The 12,153-nt window shown below is 52.6% G+C and overlaps 2 protein-coding genes across 2 annotated transcripts; one reads left to right on the plus strand and one right to left on the minus strand.

Annotated features, from left to right (window-relative positions):
• Window positions 1–2,463: 2,463 nt before the first annotated feature.
• On the minus strand, window positions 2,464–6,348 carry LOC116966090 (zinc finger protein 79-like). Its single transcript, XM_033012254.1, has 3 exons — window positions 6,278–6,348; window positions 4,793–5,577; window positions 2,464–3,090 (listed from the first exon to the last, which is right to left on the minus strand). The coding sequence occupies exons 2-3, from the start codon at window positions 5,280–5,282 to the stop codon at window positions 3,044–3,046; spliced, it is 537 nt and encodes a 178-aa protein (XP_032868145.1). The 5' UTR covers window positions 5,283–5,577; window positions 6,278–6,348; the 3' UTR covers window positions 2,464–3,043.
• Window positions 6,349–7,780: 1,432 nt separating this feature from the next.
• On the plus strand, window positions 7,781–10,199 carry LOC116966091 (zinc finger protein 239-like; the record flags this gene model as incomplete). Its single annotated transcript, XM_033012255.1, has 2 exons — window positions 7,781–8,854; window positions 9,479–10,199. Coding segments are annotated over 2 exons (1,116 nt in total), but the record flags the coding sequence as incomplete, so codon positions are not given.
• Between the last annotated feature and the right edge of the window lie 1,954 nt (window positions 10,200–12,153).

The following is a 12,153-nucleotide window of genomic DNA, read 5'->3' on the forward strand; positions in this document are numbered from 1 at the left end:
CAAACACAATACAAGGGCCTTTCAGGCGGCCCACGCCACCATCTCCTCTCCAACCAAACATTAGCTTCCCATTTACTGCAACGTATCTACACTACTAGCGGTAGGGGGTGAGGGTGATCAAGTAACTCCTCACAGAAGGGAAAACAAGCTTCGTTATCTGCTCTACTATTTCATGTTTACATTTACCATCCACCATGCAACACATTTCCAGACAAGACGTAATACGTCTAATCTTACTTTGCCGATTCCCACGTACCTCTTCTGCACCTGGTCAAGCGAGAGCTAAAGTCACTAAAGAAATTAGGAATGCTAAGGCAAACTTTTTTATTAATGTAATAAGCAACGCAAGAGGTAATGCTAAGGAGATGTGGACAAACATAAGGAAACTAACTGGAAATAATATCATCAACAAGAACATTAGGGAGTTGCAACTAAATGAAAATCTGACTAATGATCTAAATGAGATTGCAACAGCCCTTAACACGTATTTTATAGATTCTGTGAAGAACTTGACTCATAGTTCCTGTTCTGCAGTCTGACATGCTATGCCGCTGAACACTGCTTCTCCGGTTCTTATTTTGAATGAAGTGTCTCAGCCATGGGTTAACAGGATTATTTGTGGTCTTAAAAATTCAAAAGCCAAAGATGCTTTTGGTATGGATATAATGTTTTTTAAAGCTCATAAGCAGTCACTCATTGCTCCAATTACCAGCATCATCAACAAGTCCATAAACAAATGTGTATTCCCAAATTCTTGGAAATCTGCAGTAATAACTCCAATTTTAAAATCAGGAGACCCCACTATAATTAGTAATTATAGACCAATAAGCATTCTCCCAGCAATTTCCAAGATAGCTGAAAAATGGGTTGCAGGACAGATAATTAAACATTTAAACAATAGTCCATATACCCTAAACCCAATGCAGTTTGGCTTCAGAAAATATCACTCCACTGAGACGGCACTTTGCTTCCTTTTGGAAAATATGGTCCAAAATTGATGCAGGTGGTGTTATAGGAGCTGTTTTTCTTGATTTACGAAAAGCCTTTGATAATGTGAACCACCAGATCTTGATGACCAAATTGTCCTATTTTAACCTCTCTTTGAGCACGATGAAATGGACTGAGTCATATATGGTACAGAGAAAACAATGTGTTAGAGTGCACAACAGTAAATCTGCAACTTCTAAAAACCCTCTTGGTGTACCTCAAGGTTCAATCTTGGGACCGCTATTATTCAGTCTGTACATTAATGATCTACCAAGTAGCTGTACATCAAATGTAACTTGCCAGATGTATGCTGACGATGCAGTTGTGTATGTACATGCCAAAAACAAACATCAAGCTGCACAAGACCTATCAGCTGCTATGATTAACGTGTCATTTCCTTCGCTCCATAGATGCTGCTGTACCCGCTGAGTTTCCCCAGCAATTTTGTGTACCTATGATTAATGTGTCAAACTGGTTGCAGTTTTCTGATCTACATCTTAATGTGTCAAAGACTGTCTGTATGTTTTTCTCCAAAAAGGCAAGTACTGATGGAGATCCTGATGTGTTTGTACATGGAACAATACTTAAAATTGTACATGAGTTTAATTATTTAGGAATCGTGATCGATTCACAGCTCTGTTTCAAACAACAGGTGAAAAGAACAGTAAATTTAATTAAATTAAATTTGTCCAATTTCAGATATATTAGAAATAATTTAACTATTGATTCAGCCAAACTATATTTTAATGCAATGATTGTGCCATACATGACCTACTGTATAACAACTTGGTCACTGGCATGTAAGTCCACACTAAAGCCTGTTGAAATTGCTTATAAACAAGCCCTAAAAACTCTTGACAAAAAGCCCAGAATGTACCATCACTGTAGCATCCTGAAGAAATTTGATCTGCTGAGCTGGGAAAACGTAATAAAATATTCGGACTCGATTTTGGTTTACAAAATCTTCCGTGGACTAGCCCCACCTCCGTTAAAGGACTTCATAAAGAAAAACACAAATAGGTCGACAAGAGCAGCCTCCAGGGGTGATTGTATAGTCCCGTTTAGGAAAAGTGTCTTTGGGCAGTCAGTATTTTCATATCGAGCGTCGCAGACCTGGAACGCGATACCATGCGTCATACGGGATCTGCCAACCCTTACCTCATTTACAAAACATCTAAAAACATGGTTACTGCAAAATCAAAACTGCAATCATAATCTACCTTAAAATTATCCTATGGTACTCTTTTATTGTTACTTTTTTACTTTATTGTTTGTTTTGTTTTGTTTTTGTCTTTTGTTTTGTCTTTTTTCTTATTGATTGATTGTGTTGTGATGTGTTTACCTTGTTTACCAGAGGGACTAAAGATGGAAATTAGCTACTGGCTACAATCTTGCGTATTACATGTAAATGTTTATTAAAATGCACTGTCCCCTAAATAAATAAATAAATTACAAATTACAAATAAATTACAGTTGTCACATCCAAACACCCTTTAATTTCCTTGTTCAATTCCAGTCAAAATCAAGTCAGGAAGGATATAATTTTTTCTTCCACACCACCAGTGCACCCGCAGCCTCGACGAATCGCCGGTGGGCCTTCAGTTCATATGCTGTGTTGAAGTTCTTGCTACAGTCGGAGCAGGGACGGTCGCCAGTGTGTACCTGCTGGTGGGACAGCAGCTTGGAGGAGTGGGTGAAGCCCTTGCCATGCTGGGCACGGGTGAAGCGGTGCTCACCGGTGTGGGTGCGCTGGTGCTCCAGCAGGTTGTTGGAGCGGGTGAAGCTCTTGCCGCAGTCTGAGCAGCCGAAGGGTGACTCGCTGGAGTGCAAGTGGTTGTGCCGTACCAGGGTCTCGTATAGGGTGAAGTTCTTGTCACACTCCCGTGTGCACCCGCCGGTGGATCTCCAGCTGGCTCAGGTGCTGCCAGGCCTTGCCACAAACGTCGCTCTCATAACGCTTCTGCGTGTTGTGCCCCGTCATGTGGTCCTCCATCGAAGCTCAGCCCCTCAAAGCTCATCCTGCACACGGAGCAGGTGGGGGGGGGGGGGGGGTGCGTTAACTGGCACCCTGGTTGCCATCAATGGCCGCTATGTCCCCGTCACCTGCAGGTGGGGAACACAGAGGGTCAACAAGCTGGCAAACAGGACATTACTAACATGTGAAGATTACTAGTGCTTGAAGGAAGGGGAAGGGGATGGGGAGGAAGGGGGTGAAGGGGTCAGGGGTGGTGAGGTGAGGAGGGGGTGATGGGGGGAAATTAGGGGGGTGAGGAAATGTGGGAGGGTGGGGGTGAAAGGGTCACGGGGGGAAGCGGGAAAGGGGGTGACGGGGGGGGGGGGGGGCAGCGAGCATACGGGAACCGTGTCATGCAGGCCGCCCGCACCTCCGCCCGCCCTGCGCCGTGACGTCAGCCGCACGCACGGATGGCACGTTCGACCGGCGCCCTGACGTCACCACCAATCCGAGGGGGACTGCGAGCCCCGCCCCTGCCATTGCGCAAAGTCTGGTAGGGCGGCGGCATGCATCATGGGAAGAAGGCCACACAGTGCTGGAGTAACTCAGCGGGTAGGGCAGTGTCTGTCAAGTCAAGTCAAGTCACTTTTATTTCTATAGCACATTTAAAAAACAACTCTCATTGGCCAAACGGTTTTACATTGGTGGAGGTACTAATGTTATGCAACAGTGGTTCATAGATTAAGTACATACATAAATACATACATATAGCCCTCCCTCAGAGTACGTCAAGAAAGGCTTGAGAGTAAAGATGAGTTTTAAATTTCAACTTAAAGGAGTCGATGGAGGGGCCAGTTCTGATGGGAAGAGGGATGCTGTTCCAGTCTAGGAGCTGCAACCGCAAAGGCGCGGTGGCCCCTGAGTTTATGCCTAGACCGCTGGATGGTCAGTAACCTCAAGTCGGCCGATCTGAGGGACTTGGAGGTGGTGTGGTGGGTTAGCAGACTTTTGATGTAGGTGGGGCAAGTCCGTTAAGGGCTTTGTAGACGTAAAGAAGGATCTTAAAATGTATTCGGAACCGCACAGGGAGCCAGTGGAGAGAGGCCAGAATCAGGGTGATGTGGTCCCTTTTTCCGGTGCCCGTCAGAAGACTCGCTGCAGCGTTTTGGACCAGTTGTAGGCGGGAAGATTGGCTGATGCCAGTGTAAAGGGAGTTGCAGTAATTGAGGAGGGAGAAGATAAATGTGTGGATGATCTTTTCGAGGTCATCAAATTGGCGGAATTGTTTTATTTTAGCTATCGTCCGAAGCTGGAAGAAGCTAGCTTTTACCACGGCATTGACTTGTTTGTCAAATTTCAATGCTGAGTCAAATATCACGGCAAGGTTTTTGACGTGAGGTTTGCGTAATGGGGTAAGGCTTCCAAGGCTGCCTCCTACCATTTTGATTGAGTCCGAGGGGCCGAGAAGGATGACCTCAGACTTACTCTCATTTAGTTGGAGGAAGTTCTGGGCCATCGAACACTTTATATCCTCGAGGCAGTGGATAAGGTTAAGTAGATTTGATCTGTGGAGAGAAGGAATGCGTGACGTTTCGGGTCGATACCCTTTTTCAGGCTGTTGGGAGGTACAGATATAAGGAAGTGTAAGGAGTAAAAATAGGACAAAGGGAATGGAGTTCATGGTAAATGTAGAATCGTTCATTGTTGGATAGATCAATGGGAGGCCACCATCGACTCCACAGTCAAAAAAGCTCAACATTGGATGTACTTCCTGCGGCAGCTGAGAAAACACAATCTGCCGCAGACAATGATGGTCCAATTTTATACGGCCATCATAGAGTCTGTCCTCACCTTCTCCATCATGGTCTGTATATCGTTGGTCCTCCCGCAGCCCCCGTGCGTTCTTGAAACAGAGGGAGCAGCCGCTGTTAATATGTATGATGGTGGGACAGCAGCCTGGAGGAGTGGTGAAGCCCATGCCGCACTGGGCGCAGGGGCGCTCGCCGGTGTTGGTGCGCTGGTGCTCCAGCAGCCTGCTGGAGCAGGTGAAGCTCTTGCCGCAGTCGCTGCAGGTGCAGGGCCGCTCACTGGTGTGCAGGCACCTGTGCATCTTCAGTCCAGCGACGACATGAAGGCAGTTGTAGCAGGTGAAGGGCCTCTCACTGCTGTGCACCCGCCGATGCTGACGTCGCCCTGTCAGCTGGGTAAAGCTCTTGCCGCAGGTGGAGCAGCCACAGGACTTCTCGACCGTGTGCACTTGCCGGCGGATCTTCAGCTGAGTGGTCCTCTTGAAGCTCTTGCCGCAGTCGGAGGAGGTGAGGGGCCGCTCGCCGGAGTGCATGAGGTTGTGCTGCAGCAGGTTGGAGAATTGGGTGAATTTCTTGCCACACTCCGAACAGTCGAAGAGACGTTCTCCCGTTTGCACCCGCCGGTGGATCAGCAGTTCGCTCGGTGCTGACAGGCCTTGACACACATGTCGCACTCATAACGCTTCTCCTTGTTGTGCCCCGTCATGTGGTCATCCACCGAAGCTCAGCCTGCACACCGAGCAGATGGGGGAGCTCACCGGCATCCTGGCCGCCCTCAGTGGCCGCTCACGTTCCCATCTCTCCGTCCACAGCAACGGCTCCTAAACCCTGTAGGAGGGGAACACAGAGGGTCAACAAGCTGGCATACAGGACATTACTAAGCGTGAACATTACTAGTGCTTGAAGGGGGGGGGGGGGGGAGGGGGGAATGGGAAGTGGGTGAGGGTGGGGGGGGGGGGGTCAGTGAGGGGGAGGGGGGGCGTTGCACTGACCTGGGGACGCCCAGTATCCGGGAACAGCGTCGAGCCGCCCGCCCAGTGTGCTGACGTCACCGCCAATCCGAGGGATGACCACAGACGACAGGGGGCGCTGCACAGTGGCCTCCTGCCGCCAGGGGGCGCAACATTCGAAGGAACACAGACGATGCAACGCGGCCTCCTAACAGCAGGGCGGCGCTGCAGTCGGAGGACCATAAGCACTGCACCTCGGCCTCCCGCCGCCAGGAGGAACTGCACTCGGACGGAAGAGGCGCTGCACCCACTCCCTTCAATACACAGGGGGCGCTGCAGACAGAGAAACAAAGACGGTGCGACGCCACCTCCCGCCGTCAGGTCGGCGCTACAGGCGGAGGACCAGAGGGCGCCCAGACCTCCTTCCCTGCCTCACTCACTGACATCCCCGCACGCCTCGTGGTCCAGCTCCTCGGATCAAAGATTATAGAGCAGAGCCTTTGGATGGCCCTCGGGAAGGGAGGAGGGGCTCGTGATAGGGGGCGGGACGGAGTGGCGGCGGCGGCGTCTATTCCCACCTGAGTTCCCGGCGCTGAGCTGAAGCCTCATCCGGTCGGCGCCGGCAACGCAACGGCCCGCCTCCCCCCACTGACGGACAGCGCCAGCGGCCAATGGGGTCCGGCCATGACGTAATCCCCCCCACGTGACTCAGCGTCAATCACCGGCGGGCGGTGACGTCAGGGTGCCGGTCGTGCTGCCCGGATGCTCGGTGACACCATCTCGGTGCGGACCTCCCCCCCTTCTCCCACTCACCTGCTCTTCCCCCTCACTCTCCCTCCTCTCCCCACACCCCCCGTACTCCCCCACCTCTCACTTCATACGTCCTCACCCCCCTCCACTGCCCCCCCCGCCTCCTCACCACCTCTTCCCTCCTTCTCCTCTTCACTCCCCCCTCACTCTCCCCCCTCACTCTTCCCCCTCACTCTTCCCCCTCACTCCCCCCCCTCACTCTTCCCCCTCACTCCCCCCTCACTCTTCCCCCTCACTCTTCCCCCTCACCCTTCCCCCTCACTCCCCCCTCACTCCCTCCCTCACTCTCCCCCCTCACTCTTCCCCCTCACTCTTCCCCCTCACTCCCCCCTCACTCTTCCCCCTCACTCCCCACCCTCACTCTCCCCCCCTCACTATTTCCTCCCCCTCACTCTTCCCCCCCTGTTCCCCCCTCACTGTTCCCCCCTCACTCTCCCCCTCACTCTCCCTCCTTTCCCTTCACCCCCTCCCTGCTCTCCCACCCCTCACTTCACCCGTCCTCACCCCCCCTCCACTTCCAGACCCTTGCCTCCTCACCACCTCTCTCCCCTCTTTCACCCCCCTCCCTTCTCTCCCTCCACCTCATACTAACCCCCTCCTCTGCCCCACTCCCCTCTCATCCCACCTCTCCCCCCCCACTCTCTCCCCCCTGCCCTTCCCCCTTCACGCACGAGTAATGTTCACGTGTTAGTAATGTCCTGTTTGCCAGCTTGTTGACTCTCTGTGTTCCCTTTCTGCAGGCTTTAGGAGCAGTTGCTGTGGACAGAGGGACGGGGACGTGAGCGGCCATTGACGGCGGCCAGGGTGCCAGTGAGCACCCCCACCCCCCCCCCCCACCCCCTCCATCTGCTCGGTGTGCGTGCTGAGCTTTGGTGGAGGACCACATGACGGGGCACAACAAGGAGAAGCGTTATGAGTGCAACGTGTGTGGCAAGGCCTGGCAGCATCCGTACCTGCTGGAGACCCACCGGAGGGTGCACACGGGAGAACGCCCCTTTGACTGCTCTGACTGTGTCAAGAGCTTCAAGACGACGCAGGACCTGAAGGACCACCGGCGGGTGCACACGGGCGAGAAGCCCTATGGCTGTTCCACCTGCGGCAAGAGTTTTGCCCGGTTGTCGGGGCTATGGGTGCACCGGCGGGTGCACAGCCGTGAGCGGCCCTTCACCTGCTCTGACTGCGGCAAAGGCTTCAAATCTTCCATGGACCTGAAGGTGCACAGGCGCCTGCACACCGGGGAGCGGCCCTACACCTGCAACGGCTGCGGCAAGGGCTTCACCCGCTCCAAAAACCTGCTGGAGCACCAGCGCACCCACACCGGCGAGCGCCCCTTCACCTGCAACCAGTGCGGCAAGGGCTTCACCCGCTCCAACAGCCTGCTGGAGCACCAGCAGGTGCACACCGGCGACCGTCTCTTCCCTAAGCCCTTTGGCTGCTCTGACTGCAGCAAGAGCTTCAAAACGACGAATAACCTGAGGGCCCACCAGCGAGTGCACACGGGCGAGAAGCCCTATGGCTGCTCTACCTGCGGGAAGAGATTTTTCAATTCGTCGAGTCTGGGGCGGCACCAACAGGTGCACACAGGCGAGAAGCCCTATGGCTGCTCCGCCTGCGGCAAGAGGTTCAGGAGGGCGGATGACCTGAAGATCCATCAGCGGGTACACACGGGCGAGAAGCCCTATGGCTGCTCGACCTGCAGCAAGACCTTTGCCTGCTTGTCGGGGCTGCGGGTGCATCTGCGGGTGCACACGGGCGAGAAGCCCTATGGCTGCTCCACCTGTGGCAAGAGCTTTTCCCAGTTGTCGGGGCTACGGCGGCACTGGCGGGTGCACAGCAGTGAGCGACCCTTCACCTGCTCTGACTGCGGCAAAGGTTTCAAGTCGTTGTCGGAACTGAAGGTGCACTGGCGCCTGCACTCCGGGGAGCGGCCCTACACCTGCAGCAACTGCGGCAAGGGCTTCATCCGCTCCAACAACCTGCTGGAGCACCAGCGCACCCACAACGGCAAGCACCCCTACACCTGCGGCCAGTGCGGCAAGAGCTTCACCCGCCCCACCAGCCTGCTGTCCCACCAGCGGGTGCACGCCAGCGACCGTCCTGTCCCCAGCCCGGTGTGGGGAGAGTGCTTGGCCATGGCCTCCCACACCCTGTCTCACCAGCACGTGCACACCAGTGGCCAGTCCTATGACTGTCCATACTGCGGTGAGGCGTTTGACAGCTTGCGGGGGTTGCGGCAGCACCGGCGGACCCACGCCTTCGAGAGGCAGCTCCCACTGCGGCAAGCGTTTCAAGAGCGCACAGGGGCTGCAGGAGCACCAATGGATATACAGACCATGATGGAGAAGGTGAGGGCAGACTCTACGATGGCAGTATAAAATTGGACCATCATTACCTGCAGCAGATTGTGTTTTCTCAGCTGCCGCAGCAAGTTCATCCTATGTTGAGCTTTTTTGACTGTGGAGTCCATGGTGGCCTCCCATTGATCTATCGAACAAAGGTGTATTCTCCATTTTCTTTGAACTCCTTTGTCCTGTTTTCACTCCTTACACTTCCTTATCTCTGTACCTCCCTTCAGACTGAGCAAGGGTCACGACCCGAAACGTCACGCATTCATTCTCTCCACAGTCGCTGAGTGACTCCAGCACTGTGTGACCTTCTTCCCATGATGCATGCCGCCCCCCACGTGAGTCTGCCCAATGGCAGGGAGAGGGGCCGGCACCAGTCCCCCTTGGATTGGTGGTGACGTGAGGGCACCGGTCGTACGCACCGTCTGTGGTAGCGGCTGACGTCACGGCACAGGGCGGGAGGAGGTGCGGGCGGGTGGCATGACACGGGTCCTGGATGCTCGCCGCCCCGCCCTTCTCCCTTCTCCCACTGCCCCCCCTCCCCCCTTCAAGCACTAGTAATGTTCATGCGTCAGTAATGTCCTGTTTGCCCGCTAGTTGACCCTCTGTGTTCCCCTCCTACAGGGTTTAGGATCCGTTGCTGTGGACGGAGAGACGGGGACGTGAGCGGCCATTGAGGGCAGCCACGGTGCCGGTGAGCCCCCCCCCCCCCCATCTGCTCGGTGTGCGGGCTGAGCTTTGAGGGGCTGAGCATCGATGGAGGACATGATGGGGCACAACAAGGAGAAGCGTTATGAGTGCGATGTTTGTGGCAAGGCCTGGCAGCACTCGAGCCTGCTGGAGACCCAGTGGAGGGTGTACACGGGAGAACGCACCTTCGACTGCTCGGAGTGTGGCAAGAACTTCACCCGATACGAAACCGTGTGCACTTCGGCGAGATGCCCTTCGGCTGCTCCAACTGTATCAAGAGGTTCACCCGCTCCAACAGCCTGCTGGAGGACTGGCAAACACACAGCGGCGAGCACCGCCTCACCTATGCCCTGTGCGGCAAGGGCTTTACCTGCTCCTCCAAGCTGCTCTCCCACCAGCAGGTACACTCCTGTGACTGCCCCTTCACCAGGCCCTTCGGCTGCTCCGATTGCGGCATGGACTTCAAGACAGCGTATGACCTGAAGGCCCACCGGCGAGTGCACACGGGCGAGAAGCCCTTGGGCTGCTCCACCAAGCCGTCAATTCGTCGAGGCGGTGTGGAAGGAAAAAAATTAATATCCTACCTTACTTAATTTTGATTGGAATTGAATAAGGTAAGGAAAGGGAGCTTATGTTTGGCTTGGAAAGGGGATGGTGGCGTGCGCCGTCTGAAAGATGAGAGAATAATGTCAAGATGCCTTTGTATTGTGTTTAAGAAGGAACTGCAGATGCTGGAAAATCGAAGGTACACAAAAATGCTGGAGAAACTCAGCGGGTGCAGCAGCATCTATGGAGCGAAGGGGACAGCCAACGTTGCCTATCTCCTTCGCTCCATAGAGGCTGCTGCACCAGCTGAGTTTCTCCAGCATTTTTGTGTGCCCTTGTATTGTGTTTGACCTGTGTTAACCATCTGTTGTTGAATAAGATTAACATAAGCGACAAGTATGTTATTGAATAATGAAATAATTGGTATCCGTGTAGTTGATAGAATATTTTCATTGAGTAGTATCTAACAACAGTACAAAAACTTTTGTTTACTGCACAGTATAACTGTCCTCTAATTCTGATGTGAAGTCAGAGAACTGGTGGGTAATTTACTGTCATTATGTCTCCATGATATCATGCAATAAAGTATTTTTGAAGCAAAGCTGCAAAGTCTGTTATTTTTAGTTTTCCTTTAATTTCCCTCTGAATTAATTTCTTCAACAGAATTTGGCGTAGTCAGCAGGATCCCAATTGTAACGGGATTTGAAGGGGAAATAAAAGGGAATGATCAAATAGTCCCTACCAAAAGAGGGACAGGGGGCTTCCCAGAGAAGGGAGAGGCCCGGCAACCTAGCTATCTGGCCAGTGACTCACGCTGAGCCAAGACATCTATTAGACTTGAGGCAAGATTGCGGAGTAGATAAATGGAATCAGGTGCCGTAAATCGGGCTATAGAAATTGAAAGGTGACTTCGAGGTTTGCAGACGGAGTAAAACTAAATAGAATATAATAAGACATTGTCCGTGGAAAACTAACTTTTGTTTCAACAGACTTTTGAAAAGAATATGGGAGGAACCAGTAGTCTGATCCTACTGACAGAGGGAGGCCTGAGGAAAAGAAACAGGTGGTCCAGGAGGGAAAGATGCGGATAAGAAAGAGCATTGCCAAGGTGATAAAAAAGACCAGAAGACAACGGGAAATTATAGGAAATCCCATTGTTTCACCGGGATCACCAGCAGATGTGGTAATAAAAAATATGGGAGATGACCAATGTCTGGAAAATATTTGTGGTAGTGTAGCTAATCGATTAAATGGAGATTGGCCGGATGGGGGAAATTTTAAGCTATCTCTGTCCTACTCACCTCTAAAAACGAAATGGTTTGGCAAATGGGAGAACAATTAATATTTGAAGTGTTATTCGTGGAAGTGTTATTCGTGATAGTTGGAGTGGTAACTGTAACTTTAAAATTGATTGAAATAATAAGGAGATGGATGGTGATGGAGAAAAGACACCGGGTAGAGGAGGAGAAGGCAGGTGTAAAGCAAAAATGAGGGACCTGTGCCTATAATACCAAAGCAACTGATAAGCAATATGTCCCCTCAATATATGCCACAGAGGTAAGGTGGTACAGGCTGCTGTGATCAAATTGTCTAAATCAATGAAGAAGAACCCATGGCTGCAGTCCAGATAGGTGACTGCCATTTAGACCTTCTGATCGACACCGGAGCGACTATGTCATCTGTGGACATCCCCGTCAGTCAGTCAGTCAGTCAAATATTAAAACTATTGAAGTTGCCGGTGTCCCTATGATAGAACCTTTATCAGAACCGACTCGTATTCTGAGAAAGTGTTGAGCCCACGATCTTATTGAATGGTGGAACAGGGGAAAGGGGTTGAATTGCCCTTTCCTGCACCTTTTTAAGCTGCAGGACGCTCGTCCCACCAGCGGCACCCGCCTGAAGCCGTCCCGTCCCTAGTTGCAGGACTCTCCACCCCTCCGTCATTGGCCCCCACCAGAAACCGTCCCCGTCCCCAGCTGCAGCACGTTCCTCCATCCACCGGCACACACCTGAAGCCGTCCCGTCCCCAGCTGCAAGATGCTCCCCACCGGCCCCCGCCTGTA

The sequence above is a fragment of the Amblyraja radiata genome, chromosome 35, assembly GCF_010909765.2.
Source record: "Amblyraja radiata isolate CabotCenter1 chromosome 35, sAmbRad1.1.pri, whole genome shotgun sequence".
In the NCBI taxonomy this organism is placed as follows: domain Eukaryota; kingdom Metazoa; phylum Chordata; class Chondrichthyes; order Rajiformes; family Rajidae; genus Amblyraja; species Amblyraja radiata.

Bases quoted from the DNA above. Each gene is read 5' to 3' on its own strand.
- LOC116966090 (XM_033012254.1), bottom strand. From the start codon at position 5,282: ATGCACTCCGGCGAGCGGCCCCTCACCTCCTCCGACTGCGGCAAGAGC. The intron at 3,091-4,792 runs GTGAGGACAGAC...CCCCACCTGCAG, and splicing joins TACAGACCATGATGGAGAAG to GTGACGGGGACATAGCGGCC.